A 20263-nucleotide genomic window follows, 5' to 3' on the forward strand; every position below is an offset into this window, starting at 1 on the left:
TTTTAATGAAGAAGTAGTTATAAAGCCAAAGAAGTAAAAGGTGGAACATGTGGAAGAGCATTGAGGACACAAAGTTCCAAAAAAGTTAATTCAAATAAGACTAAGGAAATATATACATACAAGAAAATACTGAAAAGAAAGTTGAAGACAAAACAACATTATACGTGTAACAAAATCAAAATGTATAAGTAATTGAAAGATATTAAACATTATTTTTGTTTTTAATTTTCCTGTAAGTTGAAATCAGATTTATTTTTAAAATTAAACATTTGACCAATAAATGCAGCTTTTTTGTAATAACAAGCTCAACTAGTATGGTTTTCGATGTTTTAAAACATTTTTGCAGAAGAAAGACCCTGTTCCTGCAATAAACAGAAAAAATACAGACAAATCAGTCAATAGTTCAGACCAAGGAAGTCAAGGCACTACAAACGCTAACAGATCGTCAATGGACTCATTCGATAGTTTAAGTTCTTCAAAAAGTAAGTAATTAGCGACTTTTTTCTTTCGCTACTAGACATGCATGCTAAAGTTTTAGTATAAACGTATGTTCCCCAACATCAATATATCAAAGAGAAACAACCTTAAGCTTCATCAAACCTTATAAACTAAAAGATATTAGCTTAGATCTACGTACAGTGGTCAACTCAATATACACAGTACAAATGTTGAATTTGATGGCAGTGTTATTAAAAAAAAATCTAAATTGCTGTTACAAATAATGCCTACTGTAGAATTGATTTTACAGTTAACATATATTAAAATTCCAATAGTAGTATCAAGTGCTGGTATCATAATTTGTAAATGTTAAAGAATAGGATCAACTACGTGCATGTAGTCAATGATTCGGTATTGATATGCTTTACAACAAAAAGTAAAATCACAAAAATTCTGAACTCCGAGGAAAATGATAAACAGAAAGTCCCTAATGAAATGGCAAAATCATTTAATAAAACACATCAAACGAATTGCTTACAACTGTCATATTCCAAACTTGGTATGGACATTTTCTTATTTACAAAATGGTGGATTAAATCCTTAAATTATCCGTTGATAAATTAAACAAAAACAATAAAAAAACTAGCCTTCCAACTTCTTCAAATAAAGTTGTCCTTATATACATTTGACTAATACTTTAGGTCTATTTCGGTTACACAGTGCCTCGTGTGTTTTAGTTGTTTTTGTTTCCAAATGTTAACGATTGATAGATATAAGACGATGTGGTAAGAGTGCCAATGAGACAACTTTCAATCCAAGTCACAATTTGAAAAAAGAAAAACCATTAAAGGTCTTGAGTTTGTAATAAAAAAGGGATAAAGCATGCGAAGAAGGAATTGCATATTTGTGTCTTAATTCGCCCTTTTAATTGCTTCTTGACCTTGTAAATATTTTGTGATAACTGTTTTGGCTACCGGATGTGTCTACCTTTAAGTTGACTTAAAATATTAGAAAACATAGTCCTTCTAGCATTTAATAATATATGTTTAACGATATACAGAATAACAGAAACATTTGTAATAAAATTCATTTATTTTGATTTCTTTCTTTTAGATCTTTTCCCGTACAATCAACAGTCACATCATATATTTAATCCTGAGACTGGTAGGAAAAATAAAAGGAATGTGGACCAAAAGTCTCTATGGTGAAACATGATACTACAAACAATGACAAGCTACATATCATTTCGATTACGTAATGAATAAAACTTTTACAAAATATCTTAATTGTTGAAAACACATGTTGTATGGCATTCGTCAATTCAAAACAATAAAAGTGGGCACAAACATGTCTAAAGGATAACATATGCCCTTTTTAAACATGTGTCTAGACCATTTTTTGTCTTCAGGATAGTAATTATCCAGATTGAAAAGAAGTTGTGAATACAATCATTTGAACGAAACTGACGATATGGTATAATTGCAATGCGACATCTCTCAATCAGATACAAATAACGTTGGAAATAATAACTTTTAACGATTATGTTAGTTCTTTCTATTTCTTACATGTACATATTATAGAAATGTGAACTACTGATTGATCAGTAACTTTCCGTCACTTGTGATGAAAATATCTTAGCCAATGGAAACTTGTTTCTGAATTTTTTCATTGTTTCGTTCCCAACTTCTTTAAATTGATTGATGAAAATTGAATTATGATCATGTGTTGCGGTTGTTAAACGTTTCTTCATTTACGGAAAGATGAGGTTTATTTCAAGGCAGAATAAGTTTTACAAATAAAATACATATTTCTCGTGCAACTTGATGAGATGTTTATGAATGGTGAAAGTTGTCAAGATATATAAACCCTGTGTTTACATGTTTGTCATTTATACAGATGAGGCGGTTGTAGGTTGTAATATCTATTTTTAATCATTATGAATATACAAATGATGATGTGGACGTCGTGTTGCTAATTCACAAGAGACCAAATGACACAGAAATTAACAACAGTTGGTCACCATACCGCCTTCAGGTGAACGCAGTAATGGTGGATAAGTTTTCTGTCAAATATTTTTCATGATTCTTATTGGCTTTGTATTACATGTACATGTATCATGAATTATAACTCCTTTTTTGTTTGTCCTTTTTGTCGAGATCTTTTACAATTTGGGGTAATTGTGCAGGTTTTAAACAACAATACGGGAATAACAATCCTTGTCAATATGTTTGTATACTAGTTTTATCATTTACAAGTACATGTATAGTGCATAAGGTTTAGTTATGCAGATGTAGATTAAGCCCTTGAATAGAACTACACACTTGTAAAACGACGAGGAGGGTCATTAAGATTCGCCATCAAAATCGCACAGCTACTGCATTTAAAAGTGTGTTGCCTAGAAATGGCCATGATCATTATGATAGTAATTTGAAAACCAGTTTCAATGCACTTTTCAATTGATTTTATGTAATCAAGTAAAGCACATAATGTTCTGAATCATGAAGGGATAATAGCAAACAAACAACACTCTTAAAGCAGGTAAAAGCTTTAGACAGAGTGTTGTTTCGGGCTTTCACCTAGAGTGCTTTTGCAAATAAACTGTAGATTGCATATTAATCAATGATTTAGCCTTTTTTAAAGAGTTAATAAAATCGACAGATATTAAATGGATGTCACGGTAGATGAGAATAAGCGACGACAAAGAAGTTTAGTACTTTGCTCTTTCAAACGTGGTTGGGAGTGGAACAAAGACTAATCAGGCTGTAAAGAAAGATGTTGAAAACTGCACTGGAAATATGTTGCTGTTTAGATGATAAAATAGATGACGAAAATGCTTAACAGGTACTAACCAATCAAATGTAAAACAACACTGAAAGGAAAATTAATTTAAAAAAAAACGCATGTTAACACTTACAGCAGAATTAATGTGCTCGGGAATGGGGACGCCTGCCTTGTCACTCTTGTTTAAAGAGATTGATGAGTCATCATCCATACATTCTTCTTAGCTATACTTATCAGGGGCGAGTCTACGTAAGTGCGTTATGTGCGTACGCCCCACTTTTCAAAAAAATAGATAACAAAAATATCGTAATCTGCTATTGAATATGGCAATTTATCATACTCATTAAATAAACATGTAATCTGATTTCTTTTTATATTTATTCGGAATCACAGGGACATTTAAAGAGGGGGCATTAAACTCCATAATGAAATTAGCGTGAAATGCTTCTAATGATTCCACTCTACTCTAACCATTCATTGGAAACGAGAGTCCTATGGCCGTGTCTTGGAGTTTTGCGTTAATGTACATTAATACTAGTAAACAGTTATTAAATGTACCAAAATTATAATTTGTTACGTCAGACGCGGGTTTCGTCTACATAAGATTCATCAGTGACACTCAGATCAAATTAGTGATAAAGCCAAACAAGTACAAGGTTGAAGAGCAATGAGGGCCCAAAATTCAAAATAGATGTGCCAAATACGGCTAAGGTAATCTATTCCTGGAATACGAAAAAGTTTTGTAGCAGGAAATTTAGAAAATGACCATATAATTGATATTCACGTGACCGACGAAGTGCTGACTACTAGGCTGGTGATACCCTCGGGTACGAAACGTCCACCACCAGTTACATCAACGCAGTGGTTTCAAATGTTATATTAATGCTATCAGGTTAATTGAGGGTTTGGCCTGGCATGTCCGTTAACCTCTAGTAATCTGTTGTTATTTATGTATAATTGTCATTTTTTTTTATTTTGTTACATCTTCTGACATTGGAATCGGATTTCTCCTCAACTGAATTTTAATGTGCGTATTGTTATGCGTTTACTTTTCTACATTGGCTAGAGGTATAGGGGGAGGGTTGAGATAAACATTTTTAACCCAACCGCAATTATGCGCCTATCCCAAGTCAAGAGCCTCTGGCCATTGTCGGTCTTGTATGATTTTTAATTTTAGTTTCTTGTGTATAATTTGGAGTTTAGTATGACGTCCATTATCACTGTACTAGTATACATATTTTTTAAGGGGCCAGCTGAAGGACGCCTACATTGAAAACCGATTGATGGCCTTCGGCTGTTGTCTGCTCTATGGTCGGGTTGTTGTCGCTTTGACACATTCCCTATTTCCTTCCTCAATTGAAGTAACATGTACTAGTATATTTGGTATAGTATTTTTACTTCCCAATCTTGATAGCTTTTGGTAATATGGTATTATTTCAATATGCATTAGTGAGTACCTAAGTGACATCATCGGGCTAACATTTTGCCATCAAGTTCAAGCACCATATTTATTCATGTACCATATACAATCTATCGGAACTAGACAGTGACATGATTGCTTTAATTAAGTACTGTTGTACAATAACGTCAATTTTCATATTCAATCATGTATTCCACATTAAAGCCTACAATATTAAGAACGAACGACCTTTATACTTCAGTGTTTGTTTGTCTTGCATCATATGTGTTGTTCAATGAAACCAAAACATAATCTAAAATAGAGAGATACTCATTAGTCTGGCTTCTTCATACTTTGATGCTTAATTGTTGAAACCCAGGAGCTTCTGAGCTGCCCCGTGGACCCTCGACCAGGGCAAACGTAATTAGAACTCCCGTTCATAAAATCCTGATCTAGGACAATTGAAATGTTTAGTAAAGCCTTATACCGTAGGATTTTAAATTTTTCGTAATTGGTCTTCTGTTATTAAGATCCATTCAATCATCTTAATATACCATACATAATAATAGGAGAGAATTCGACATAAAAAAATTCAAAAAAAAAGTTTTGAAGCATGCTTATTGCCATATTGAATTTTCTTTGTATGACAGTTATCCTAGTTTTTACCACCCTCGATATTAAGTGACTTTTAATCATTTTGTTTCAATAACAACAAAACGATAATTATCAGAACAAATACTTACTCTTTTTTTTATCGTACCAAACATACATGAACTACATGCCGCTATGAGACGGACTACATACAGGAGCCTTTTTGTAAGACAGAAAAGAAGTAACCATTATCCTGTAATTTTCTTTTCGATATATAAAGTATTTACTCTCACTAAATATATAGATCAAAGTGTACTGACTATGCTGAACGTATCTATCCAATCGAACTTGCGGCTAAAGATTCTACAGAAAAATTTAAGTGTGCCTCAAATCTGGAAATTGTGGGTCAGTTGAAAACAAAACAGTTCGACAACGAGGCTACTACATGTAGAATATATCTCCCAGTCGATACGGAATTCCAGGATTACTATCATCTGTCATGATTACATTGACAGGGTTGTTGTTTACAAGGAAGCTGCTTAACCAGGAGTTCCAAGTTATAATCATTATTTAGTAAATGATACAGACTGCATCACAAGTTGGTTGGCAATTATTTGAAAATATCAAAAATATTTGACGAATATGTACCTACATGTATGTCGTAAATACAATCGTGTTCTCTTTCTCAAATGTGACCTGATCGAATAACGTAGCAGTACACAGTTAAAAATGTAGTATCGCATGTTGCAAACAATGGATTTATCAAATATGAAAGTTATTGTGCAATACATTTCATTTTAGACAGCTGACGATTAGCTTTCAAAGTGGCTTGATAAGAACATCAAGATTAATTTAACGTGATTTATTCGCTATTTTCTGTTTGTCTGTCGGTATTTTCATAGCTAGACCAGCGGACCTCCTTATAATCGGTGACTGATTATTTTATACCATTATCTAAACAGAAAATTATATCGTTAACTAAGACTGTATTTATACATAGTTACATTGGCTATGCTTGGCAGAGCTTTGTGGAATTGTAGGTGCATTTCCAGTCCAGTAGTAAGCACTTCGGTATTTACATGAATATCAATTAAATGGTCATTTTTTATAAATTTCCTGTTTTCAAAAGAATGACTTTTTCGAAATACTAAGAATTTTCTAATCCTAGACATAGATTACCTCAGCGTATTGGGCACAACTTTTAGGAATTATGGGTCCTTAATGCTCCCCAACTTTATACTGGTTTGTCTATAGGTGCCATTTTGTATTACAACTCCAGTTTCCGGTGCATGCCAAATCATGAAGGGAAACAAAATTGTCCATTTTTTCTGATTTTTTTTCTGGACTCATTTTTTTCTGTTTGATTATAGGTTTATGCTGAGTTGAAACATATAGAAAGATTTAGAAAAAAATCTTGTACGTTTAGGGGGATATTATTCCAGGAAAGTGGAAGGTCATCATGTTTACTGGAAGTGGTTGGGGCTGGTAAAAACAGCAAACAGAAAGTAGACAAAAAATGTTTTGCCTTCAGGGTTACGTAACTTTTTAATCGTCGTGGCATGACCCACTTTTTCGATTAATCTACAATTTCACATTAGTACATACATTATATGAAAATGAAAACAAATTTCTATGTACAATTTTCTATTTTTTTATATTTTCAAAGTTTTTAACTGTTTTGCATGTAAGCCTATGGAGCAGTTAATTACAAGATTGCAACCTAGTATATAACTATTTTAGTCTGAGCGTCACTGATGAGTCTTGTATAGACAAAACACGCGTCTGGTGTATGACATTATATGTCTGGTACCTTTGATATTTGTTTAGACGATAATGGATTATTTGATGTAAAAGAAGACTAAACAACGCATCATGAGGTTACAAAACCAAGTACTAATATCCAATTGTGAAATCAAATGAACACTCTTCTACGTCGTTGATAATTTAAAAAAAGTCCTCATACAATCGTACGCTCTGGACTAAGTAGCAAAATTACGCATATGCTGTATAAGGTTTGGGTTCCACGGATTTGTCAATGTGTAAAATAACACCTTAGAAAAACCTCAAAGTGTAATAAAGTAACAGGAAAACCTTATTGTGCCCCTTATTGTTATAGGTGTAGACTTAACAGATGCTTTATGTACAAAAGGACAAATTAACATCGACTTGAAAACTTGTGTTTTTTGCTGTTACACAACTATCCATGGTTATGAATGTATGAGCGCTCAAAAGCATGTTTAAGGAAGCACAATACAAATCAACTAATTGTTTTCAGAATTTCATTTTCAGCTGTTTTTTCCCTTCAATTCCAAAACTACAGGAGAAAAACAAATTTACATATATCGCACTGCTAATAGTTTTGATGATAATTGTTTTATAAACGTGTCTGACTGATACAAGATAAGAACAAGTGGGCAGTACATTGTGGTTAATCAGTATATTCATTTGATAGCTGTATGACCACTGACCAGCCATAAAAATAACAGTTATTAAAAAAAAGAGGTGGATAAGAGATTAACATGATTAATGGAAAAATGAAGATAATGAATTCCAATCAATAATACATTTCTAAATTGGAGCTACGAGGAGGAAAAAATCCAACGATTTGCAGAAACAGAGGGAATCAAAATAGTAATGTACAGCTATTTAACTAATATATGAGTACAACAGTTAATCTTTTTGATGTATATACTATAATTATTTGAGGAACATTGTTTAAAATATGAATTCTTTTTTTTAATGAAAAAAGAATTTAAATATTTCATTTTCAATCTGCAAAAATGAAAAAAAAAAATCTACTTTGTGCAAAAACACTTTATTGTCAATGTATACAATTATAATTCTAGAAATCACCTATAAGGATCTTCTAGACTGACCAACTGAAAATTGTGTGTACACATGCATAACTAACCTCTTGTAACAATAGAAAAACAAAATATATTATTTAATGTACTAAATGATTATAATCCATATTGAAAACGAGTGAATGCAATGTGTAATTAAACTTCTGAGATAATTAATAGTAAATGTGTATTATGGTTGGCAGAGTTTTTACCATATCAGTAGCAACTGGCTTACAAAAAGGTCAATAATGATATACACTCCGCCAGATCTAATTATTGGTGCATAGGGTGTGCATTTTCTTTATATATTTAAAATTGCTGAAATAGATTGTTTTCTTACTGGTCAAAACCTAATTGATTTATGATTAAAGACCGATCCTGAATTATCAATATGTTTTAAGTGTGAATTAATAGAAGTTAATGGGGTACAAGTAGGAAAATCCTTATTCATTTAATTGTGACACATTAATTTTTGTCATGAAAATGTAGTTTTAAACGCATTTAGCTCCTAGATTGATGCCCGTACATGCAAAATTTTCACACATGTTGTTCCCTGACCAGTTATCGTCAAAAGGTTGTCTTAGATTTCCAAAAACTACAATAAAACAAATGTTACACCCATACAAATTTAGTAACCATTTATAAATTGAGGTTGTGACCTTCATTGAAGGTTTATGAGAGAAGGAACCACAATAGGAAACATCTGGGACATGTTTTTGAAGGTCAAACTGTGTTATACAAGAATCTTTAAAATAGTTGGGGATGTGGTGAATATCCAAGAAGCTAATTTCAGTCTCAGGTAAGGACATTGCAAAACAGCAACTAATTACATAATAATTAATTTTGTATTACGTCATATTGAAATTATTCCCATTAAAAGATTAATCTTTCTTCTTTCTTTTGGTACCTCATCTATCTATCTCAAAGACAAGCATACCATATGTTCTTAAATTTAAAAAACACCATGACTAAAACGAGAAAGACAAAGAGACACCAAAGTTCACAGAATACTACACAGAGCTCAGGTTTCATATCATAAGGTTAAACATTTACTTAATGTTATCATTGGATCATTGACATCATTCGTTAATATTAATTAATGTGCAGACGTATTACACGTTCAGATATTTCACATGCAATCTGTTATGGTAATTTTCTTTACAAAGCCCAAAAATATCAGCATTCACCTCAAAAGCTAACCAAACCATTTTCCAGACTTTTGTCAATTCATTAAGGATAGCATATGTTGGTGTTACTATTGATTCACTTATCAGGTCTTTGCATTGGAAATAAATACATTTATACTAAAACCTATTGCTGACATGCTACAAGTTATGTTCTTTTATATGTTTTATGATGGTACATATAGTATGATACTAAACCACCTACGGGAGGGATGGTGTTTGATTTTTCATATGATGAAGACTTAACCTTTTTATCCCAATATCATTTAGCTTTTACTTTATTTCAATCAAACCTTACGAAACATATTTTATTAAAACTTTAACCACGTTTTGTTTATAAAGTTAACAAAGATTCGTGTTATCAATACTTACTGCAAATTAGACAGAGGATCGACATCAAGTTATAATTCAAGGGCCTTTATAAAGTTCACATATTGGTTTACATATAGAGAATAATAACATAGAAAGAAGGAACAGATAAAAATTACCAAACATACAAAAAATGAAAATAATACGCGAAAACAAATAGAGAATAGCTGTTGATAATAAAATATTTATGTAGTACAATACTAATTGGGGAAATGAGCTGGGTACAGAATAAAGAGATAATAAAATCATATGATCATATTTTTGGAAGTTGCATATTCGTTCGAACTATTATTTTTATTGGCCATAATGTATACAATTCTATTTCAATATATTTAATGGTCTACCGTGAAGATGTATAAATAAATCATTCGATTCAGTACATGGATTTGAAAGAAATTTCGTTTAAGAAGTAATGACCATCAGATAATAAGTAATTGGATTCAATGCAATTAATAAGCCTACTGACTTTAATTATTTCATTTATTTTATTAAAGCTTCAATTACATTATGCCTCATTGATCTCAAACCACTGTCAATCAATCTTCTTCAGCTGCTTTGCTAGCCCCAAAAATCCTAAAATATAAATATAAATATAGTAAACATATACATCATAGTGGTTTGACCGTATATCTTAAATATATGTTAAAAAATTGACGTATTTATTGTTGTAAAGGTCTTTCCGAAAAGTTTTGATATAACCGATATTCATACAACATTATACAAGTTCTCATCAACTGGTTTCATTTCTTATGTTGAGCTCATGCACTGGTTAATTAAATGATTGTTGTATAAGGCCATTGATTGCACTCGAGCCTATAATGGGTGAGGGTTATTATTTGGCTTTGAGTGTGATGTACCATGACAGGAATATTACAGTTGCTGTCCATTCATTTGATGTGTTTTAGCTTTTGATTTTGCCATTTGACTAGGGACTTTCAGTACAGTATTTAAATGATTTTACTTTAATGAGGTTATGAAGCAAGGAAGTACTCTACATGAAAATGAAATATTTAAAAAAAATCATAATACCTTTTGTCCTTCTCGAGACTGCTATTGATAGATGGGGACTTAATATCATTAAATAGAATCATGAAAAAAAATATTTTGCTTTGTACATTTACTACAATGAGAAACCATTCCATTACATGTAATGAGCAGCATTTGAAAAAGAGCTGAAACGGCTAGCCTTGTTACGAACAAAGATGAACATATTTTTTTCATATCAATGTCAAGTGTGAATCTATTCAAAACAATTACCATGAACATCGACAGCGGAGTTTAAAACAATAAATGGTTATGTACGTTTTGAAACAGCTGAAGTTGTAAGTTAATATTAAAATAAATATAAAATAATATTATAAAGGGTAATAATCTATTTGTTGATATTAATGCAATATTGTAAAGATATGCGGTGTGTATTTAAAAATCGCTATAATATTAACAAACTATTAGATATTCGATCAAATTAAACGTTATAAATACATCGCTTAAAATACATGACGAAACAAAAATGTGTAAATTATACACATATGCCCAATCCGCACTGTCATTATATCTCCCAATTGATACGATATTCCCGTGCTTGCATTTCCTATCATGATTTTCTTGATAGAGGTTTGCTGTTCACAAGAAAGCTATTAAACTAAAAGTTCCAAATGGTGAAGTTGAAATCATCCCTTTGTAAATTTTACGGACGCCATCACGAGTTGGTTGACCGTTATGGAATAACCGTTTCACAAATGATATCGGGTATGTTCCTTACGTCGTAACTACAATCCCCTTCCCTTTCATGAATATGACCTACCGAATTAGACTATTTACCGGATTTGTAATCACATAAGCAACACGACGGGTGACACATGTGGAGCAGGATCTGCTTACCCTTCCGGAGCACCTGAGATCACCCCTAGTTTTTGGTGGGGTTCGTGTTGTTTATTCTTTAGTTTTCTATGTTGTGTTGTGTGTACTATTGTTTTTCTGTTTGCCTTTTTCATTTTTAGCCATGGCGTTGTCAGTTTGTTTTAGATTTATGAGTTTGACTGTCCCTTTGGTATCTTTCGTCCCTCTTTTATATGTTAAGTGGTCCGTAGAAATCGGCAAAAATTTCTAATTTGCAATATGCATTTAAATTAAGAAATATTATATCAAAAGGAATATGTATCCTAAGTTTCAAACTAATTGTGACGTCAAAATCATTAAAAAAAACTAACTCGACCAGAAACGTTAACTTGAAGCGAGTAAGTACGAGTAAGTAAATAATTCAAAATCAAAGTTTTTGTTTTAGCTTTTTTTGTGAAAATTGAACCCTACTAACTGTTTAAAGAAAATTCTTGTTTCACTATCTGCATTTTATTTTTAATGATTGAAAAAAAAAATAATAATTTAGATTTTTTTATATATCTCGTAGCTAGTGCCCCTATAAGATGGATATTATTTAAACATTGTTCACTAAATTGTAAAAGCAACAATCAAGACATACAAGCATTCAGTTTAATTTACTTGGTTTTTTTTGTGCTTGGCAATTTTCACTTGCTAAAAGATTATACTTGATGAAGGCTACCATTACATGTATTCTGTAATAAATCGAAGATTGACAGTTTCTTGACAGCTTGCAGCTCCTATTCAGACTTTGTAAAACGTCACCAGTGTCTGAGCAGAAAATTGATGAACCAGGGGTATGTCAAAGAACGTCTCGTCCTTTTTCTAAAAAAGTTCATCGGAAGATACCAAGAACTTGTTGATAAATATTCCGTATCAACTTCACAAATAATACAAGATGGTCTTGAAGTATAGATTTTGCGTACTGACGTTTGTTATCATCTTATTACGTATTATAGTATTCTTTTATATGTCTTTTTTAGATATTCATTTGAAGTGACTCTGTGGTTACGTAAAACCACATACTTTGAACGGCAAAATTATTTCATTTATTGATATTACTTTTACTTAAGGATCTTGACATACTATGAATGACTAAACTATTTTATTCAATAAGACTACTTTTTCTGTTTAGTCTGTTTTTTATGATATACATTTGACGTGAAACTGTACTTATGTATCCCGTCATACTTTGAACCACACCATTGTTTTATTTATTATTATTACTTTTACTGTTAAATCTGGTTTTTGTTATATCTACTTTACGTGAGTCTGCATTTATGTATGCCGTCATACGACAAAATTATTTTTATGTCTACCTGTGCGAATTTCAAACGCGCAATTTTACACCAGTAATGAAAACCTTCTATCATTTATGGGTAGACTTTACATAGATAAATTCAGCCGTATTTGACGTGAAACTGTACTTATGTGTCCCGTCACACCATTATTTTATTTATTATTTTTACTGTAAGCCTGTTTTTTGTTATATCTACTTTACGTGAGTCTGCATTTATGTATGCCGTCATACGACAAAATTATTTTTATGTCTACCCGTGCGAATTTCAAACGCGCAATTTTACACCAGTAATGAAAACCTTCTTTCATTTATGGGTAGACTTTACATAGATAAATTGAGCCGTATAAGAAAAGCAAAATGAGAATGTTAAATTTGATGTATGCCTTTTTGTGCTACTTTGTTACATTTGTTGTTTATGTAGTGATATTAAGATGATAACACAATATTGACTGTTGTACCCCTATTTTTGACATTTTTACTCTTTGAGTATGTTTGTTTTGTTCATGCATCGTTGACAATGTAATGGAAGTTGATGCGACTGTCATACAAGTTAGAGGTTTAGCTAGCTATAAAACCAGGTTCAATCCACCATTTTCTACATTAGAAAATGCCTGTACCAAGTCAGTAATATGACAGTTGTTATCCATTCGTTTGATGTGTTTGGACTTTTGATTTTGCCTTTTGATTTTTGATTTTCCTTTTTGAATTTTCCTCGGAGTTCAGTATTTTTGTGTTTTTACTTTTTTCTTCAAATTTCACTTGTGGTTTATAAAAGAGGAGCGAAAGATATCAAAGGGACAGTCAAACGCATAAATCTAAAACAAACGGACAACGCCATGGCTACAAATGAAAAAGACAAACAAAAAACAGCACACATGACACAACATAGAAATAAATAATATAGGGGTGATTACCCATTAACACCTAGTTAAACTTTTTTTAAAAGAAACTTGAAATTTTCAAGAAAAAGCTTTTTAAGAATTAAAAGTATATTTGTCTCGATATATGGATTATAAAACATTCTTCCAATAAAAAGATGAAATGCAATCAAATAATTCATCACAGTTAAACTCTTATGATGATTAAATGTAACAACAACAGTAACAATGCCATTCAACATTTGTATTTTTATATATGTTTTTACTGTTAAAAGTGTATGTCAATATAAAAATTTCATTTTATTCTACCCATTGCCATTTTTATGGTTTTAATTATGAAGCTCTTACATATTTTGGACAAAAGTAATTGAAATGTAATTAATTCAGTCGAAAATCAATGCAATTGTGAAGCAATTAAATACTTTCAAAAACAATGTAATTAATTTGTAATTAATTTGACATGTAATTGATCCCATGACTTCCTATCGCCCAATTGAGGAGATTAGTATTTCGTTTTTACTACTAGACAAATCCCTATTTTTCTTCTGTATTAACCACGTAAAAAACAGATTGTTTTTATTGCTTTAAATATAAATCAAAGAAATTAAGAAGATAGGTTATGCAGAAAATATACTCATCATAGATAACAGGATTAAATTTTGATTTACGCCAGACGCGCGTTTCTTCTACAAAATACTCATCTGTGACGCTCGAATCCAAAAATGTTAAAAGTGCCAAATAAAGTACTAATTTGAATAGCATTGAGGACCAAAATTATGAAAAAAAGTTTTGCCAAATACAGCTAAGGTAATCTATTCCTTAGGTAGAAAAGCTGAAAAATTCAATTTATATTCATTCATTTTACCCCGAAACGAAACGTGTTTGAAAAATGATTATATGGCAAATTATAGTTTACAACATTTACAATATCTGCTAGAATTAGACGTAATTAAGACACCAATAATGATTTTTTCGAGTATAAGCATTTAAAACTATAGGTAATTAAACTCAATATGCAAGAAAATTTCTTGTTTTTGTAAAATAAAAACACCCCTATTCAGACCGGTCTGTGTAAAATTCTTAAAAGTTTTGCCAAATACAGCTAAGGTAACCTATTCCTTAGGTAGAAAAGCTTTAAAATTTCAACATATATTCATTTATTTTACCCCGAAACGTGACGTACTTGAAAAATGATTATATGGCAAACCATAGTTTACAACATTTACAATATCTGCTAGGATTAAACGTAATTAAGAAAGCGATAATGATTTTGTCGAGTATAAACATTTAAATCTATAGGTAATTGAACTCAATGTGCGAGAACATTTCTTGTTTTTGTAAAATAAAAATACCCCTATTCAAACCGGTCTATGTAAAATTGATTCAAAGATCATTAATCAATGACCGTTAATTAATCAGATAATCATATCTATACTTACTCTTTACGTAACCTGAAATCATCAATCAAAATTATTATATAAATAATGTAATTTTAATAAATACATGTTATTCATTGAACAGTTTTCATGTCAACATATTATTATGTAGAACTGTATGATTTCGTTATTCATTCAAAAACCAATGCAATTGTGAAGCAATTACATACTTTCAAAAAACGATGTAATTAATTTGTAATTAATTTGACATGTAATTGATCCCATGACTTGCTATCGCACAATTGAGGAGATTAGTATTTCATTTTACTACTAGACAAATCTCTATGTTTCTTATGTATTAACCACGTAAAAAACAGGTTGCTTTTATTGATTTAAATATAAATCAAAGAAATTAAGAAGATAAGTTATGCAGAAAATATACTCATCATAGATAACAGGATTAAATTTTGATTTACACCAGAAGCGCGTTTCTTTTACAAAATACTCATCTGTGACGCTCGAATCCAAAAATGTTAAAAGTGCCAAATAAAGTACTAATTTGAATAGCATTGAGGACCAAAATTATGAAAAAAAGTTTTGCCAAATACAGCTAAGGTAACCTATTCCTTATGTAGAAAAGCTTTAAAATTTTAATGTATATTCATTCATTTTACCCCGAAATGTGACGTGTTTGAAAAATGATTATATGGCAAATTATAGTTTACAACATTTACAATATCTGCTAGGATTAAATGTAATTAAGACACCAATAATGATTTTTTTCGAGTATAAGCATTTAAATCTATAGGTAATTAAACTCAATGTGCGATAACATTTCTTGTTTATGTAAAATAAAAATACCCCTATTCAGACCGGTCTATGTAAAATTATTAAAAGGTTTGCCAAAAAGAGTTAAGGTAATATATTCCTTAGGTAGAAAAGCTTTGAAATTTCATTATATATTCATTCATTTTACCCCGAAACATGACTATATGGCAAATCATAGTTTACAACATTTACAATATCTGCTAGGATTAAACGTAATTAAGACACCAATAATGATTTTTTCGAGTGTAAAAATTTAAAACTATAGGTAATTGAACTCAATGTGCGAGAACATTTCTTGTTTTTGTAAAGTAAAAATACCCGTATCCAGACCGGTCTATGTAAAATTGATTCAAAGATCATTAATCAATGACCGTTAATTAATCAGATAATCATATCTATACTTACTCTTTCTGAAATCTGAAATCATCAATCAAAATAATTATATTAATAATGTAATTTTAATAAATACATTTCATTCATTAAATAATTTACATGTCAAGATATTGTTGTAATTGACTTGTTCGGATTTGATTATCACCGAACCCGGACATTTACCTATAGTGTTACTGTCAACTTCCGGTGGTGAGTACTAACGAACATTGCAGAATAACCAGAGAGCTTGATGAAGACAGACGTCTAATCCTCAAGTCGTATCTGCCATTTGCCACATAATTACTTGGATAACTCAACGTAACCTTACTTACTGTATAAGTTCTAGTAGCAAATACTATATTGGTGTCAGAAGTTTGTTTCAACTCACCTGGAGAATACCGGAAATGATTTTGTAGCGGCAAAATTTTTCGTTTTGAATTTTGAACAATAAAAGTTTTGAAAATGACGAAATATACGGACAATTTTCTTAGTGTTTAAAACAATTGTCAATAATCCTTTGTCAGTTTCACTGATTATTTATTGGACAATTATTTAATCATTTGAGAAACTGAAGTTTGATTGATACACTTTTCTTTGTCATTGTCAATGACAAAGAGATACAGGCAAGTGTCAGTGTTACTGAAACTTAACCTGTTAACAATTTAGTCAGTGTTACTGATTAATTATATAGCAAGACATTGTGTCTTATATTTATTTCATTTTTATAAGAAATAGATTTATTCAATCATGACAGAACCAGTGAATATTAACACAGCTACATTTTTACAACTGAAGTCGTTAAAAGGCATTGGGGAGGCTAAAGCTAATGCCATACTAAGGGCAAGAGAAGAAAAAGGTACACTTACTGAAGACAATATCTTTGATATAACAGAAATTTCTAGTACTCTTTGGGCATCTTTATTAAAAGACAATCTAATAACTTTTAAAGAAGTTAAGCCATCGGGGGAAGATCTTGCGTCAAAGGTAGCATTACTAAGGGATAAAATATCTAGTATTGAAAAGGATCGTTCTGACATGGTAGTGAGTTTTCAGTTACAGGCTGACCAGATGATAGAGAAGAACCTAGCCATATTGGAACAACAAAGGTTGCAGTATGAGCAAGAGCGAGATGAATACTTACAAAAGGTAAAACAAGAATTAAATCATTTTAGAGAAATGGTAGAAACTAAAGATAAGGAATTAGACCGGCATCATGAAAAAACAGAGAAAATGCAATCTCAAATAGAACAGCAAGAGTCTCTTGCTAGAATTCAAAAGGTAATAACTGACAGGGAATCTAAATAAGGAGTAAATTATAAACCCCCTTCAACTTCCGACAAATATGGTCCATCTGCTCCAAAGCTGGCTATTTTTGATGGCAAAAGTGACTGGCGACCATACTTTTTTTTACAGTTTTCTACCATAGCTGATAGATATAAATGGACTGATGAGCAAAGATTGTTCAAATTAATAGAACTTTTAAGAGATAGGTCTCTGAAGTACTACTGTAACAGGGTTAAATCATTACAGGCAAATTATAAACTGTTTTGTCAGAAATTTAATGAGAAATTTGGTAAAAAGGAATTACTCCATATTTTACGTAGATTATTACAGGATTTGAGGCAAGAAAATGAAGAGAATTTGAGAGATTTTGCAGAGAGGGCACAGGAGTTGGCGGTTGATGGGTATCCTGATACTCCAGAGAAGTTTGCTGAGACGCTGGCTACTGATGCATTTTTGAGAGGTTGTCTAGACAAAAGAGCTGCTTTGGTGGCCATGGACAAGAACCCAGAATCGTTAGATCAAGCAGTCCAATTTGTACGTAGTGCAGCAGCTAACCAAAAAGTTATTATGGGCGGTAAGAAGTCTGAAGTGAAAAGAGTTACATTTTCAGATACAGAAGATGTCCAAGAACAGGAAGAAGAACTAGGGGTAAGTGCTAGTATTGAGAAAAGACTTAAGAAAACAGAAAATGATCTTGCAGAGACAAAAATTATTGTGAAAAAGATTCTCAATATAATTAACCAAAATCCGGGTCAAAACCAGTGGTCAAGAAGTACATATAGGTCTCCTACACCAGAAAGGTCAACAAGCCCAGATAGGGGAACAGGCTGTTTTCAGTGTGGAAAAGAAGGACATTATGCCCGGGATTGTCCAAGCAGGATAATGTATCGAAATGGGTCGCCCATGCGAAGTAGATCTCCATCACCAAGTAGCAACACTTTAAACTATCAGGGATCATGAAAGACGGCCAATTCTTGATCAGCTCGGGACATGGTGGCCAAATTTGTACAGATGTAAAAAAAGAGGATATCGGCAATACAGCGAAAATTCAGGAACTATTTCTGTAAAAACATAATTCAGATTCAAAAACATTGTACATAAACTTAATTCTTAATGGGCAAAACGTTTTAGCTGTTGTAGATAGTGCAGCTCAAGTTTCCGTAATCAGTATATCACTCCTTAAACAGTTGGGGCCAAAAGTAAAGATGAAGCAGCACATAATATTGAAAGGAGCTGGAAAAAGGTCTGAAATGGAAGCCAGATACACAGATGACCTTGACGTGACAGGTGGTAAACTCAAAGTCAAATGGAGGTTTGTGGCTGCAGAGATCACAGATAAGGTAATATTAGGTATTGATTTTTTGGAACATTTCAAGGCTATAATTGATCTAGGCAATTATACCGTACAGATAAATCAAGATCTTATACCCGCCATCTGTTTAGGTAATAAGGAGGTTAAAATTTTACATGTTTACAGAGTAACAGTAGGGAGGAAAACAGTTGTTCCCCTTCAGTCAATGAAGGTATTAAAAATTGAGATTGATAGGACACCTAATTCTGATATTATTATACAGCCGAACTATGAACTAAAAGGTTTATTAACATCAAATGTTGTGCTGAAAGTAGGTCAGGAGGTCTCAACAGTAGTACGTAATGGCTCCAATAAGTTTGTCACTTTGAAAGGAGGGTTGAAATTTGAAATTGGCACAGAAATAGAATGCACAATACCTTTGACAGATGTAAATGAACTTCACAGCTTTTCTGACAAGTCATTAAATAATTTCGAGCCATATTTTGTAACACATCAAGCTGCAGAGGCTGACAGAATATCTGATAGCCTGACAACTGTTTTGGAGACAAACGAAAACTCAAATATGGTTCCACCTGCACATACAGTTTTATCCATTAAAGCTGATAATAACCACTCTCAAGTAAGTTCACAAAATCTTGATAAAAACATGTCTGACAGGGTCTCTGTCAAACAAGCTCTTTCAATTAAAGATATGAATGAACTTATTCCAAAACATATACAGGATCTGTATTCAAGGACCATTACAAGTATGACACTGTCAGAAAGTAGAGACATAGCAGAATTATTGATTCAATTTCAGGACGTGTTTGCGAAAGGGGTATGGATTTGGGCCTATTTAAAGGGGAAATTAAACACCGTATCCACACAGGAGATGCTACTCCAGTAAAACATTGACTGAGGCGGACTCCATTAAAGTTTGAAGGTTAGGAACAAAAACATTTACAAGATATGTTGGATAAAGGGGTTATTCAGCCATCAATATCAGATTTGGCAGCATGTCCTGTTCTAGTACGGAAAAAGGATCGCTCTATCAGGTACTGTCTAGACTATAGAGGGCTCAACAAGGCTACAACAAAAGATTTATTTCCGATAGCGAAAAAAGAAACCTGTCTAGATACTTTGCGTGGAAGCCAATACATAAGTACGGTGGATATGGCTGCAGGTTATTGGCAGTTGGAAATAGACGAAAAAGACCGCTATAAGAACGCTTTTGTGACTAAGTATGGTTTGTTCGAGCACGTCAGACTGCCATTTGGTCTCTGTGACTCTCCAGCTACTTTTAGTAGAGTTGTTCAGTTAGTTTTGCAGGGTTTAACTTGGGAGGAGTGTTTGGCATATCTGGATGATGTCATCATTTTGGGTTATAGTTTTGAGGATCCTCTACAGAAGCTGAGACATGTATTAGAACGATTCCACCAGTATAATCTCAA

At 32.0% G+C, this 20263-nt stretch overlaps 2 protein-coding genes across 6 annotated transcripts in view; one reads left to right on the forward strand and one right to left on the reverse strand.

Annotated features, from left to right (window-relative positions):
• LOC139498093 (cadherin-87A-like) overlaps positions 1-1776 on the forward strand; it is a 28730-nt gene extending 26954 nt beyond the window's left edge. The window contains exons 17-18 of the mRNA XM_071286435.1: positions 347-482; positions 1552-1776. Of these exons, the coding sequence (XP_071142536.1) occupies positions 347-482; positions 1552-1646 (231 nt within the window). The 3' untranslated portion in view covers positions 1647-1776. The remainder of the gene's footprint in view (positions 1-346; positions 483-1551) is intronic.
• An 8275-nt stretch (positions 1777-10051) lies between these two features.
• LOC139498090 (uncharacterized) overlaps positions 10052-20263 on the reverse strand; it is a 58608-nt gene continuing 48396 nt past the window's right edge. For all 5 annotated transcript variants that reach the window (XM_071286429.1, XM_071286431.1, XM_071286432.1 and 2 more), the window contains one exon: positions 10052-10178. The gene's annotated coding sequence lies outside the window, so the exon portion shown is untranslated. The remainder of the gene's footprint in view (positions 10179-20263) is intronic.

This window comes from Mytilus edulis, chromosome 12 (genome assembly GCF_963676685.1).
Source record: "Mytilus edulis chromosome 12, xbMytEdul2.2, whole genome shotgun sequence".
Classification (NCBI taxonomy): domain Eukaryota; kingdom Metazoa; phylum Mollusca; class Bivalvia; order Mytilida; family Mytilidae; genus Mytilus; species Mytilus edulis.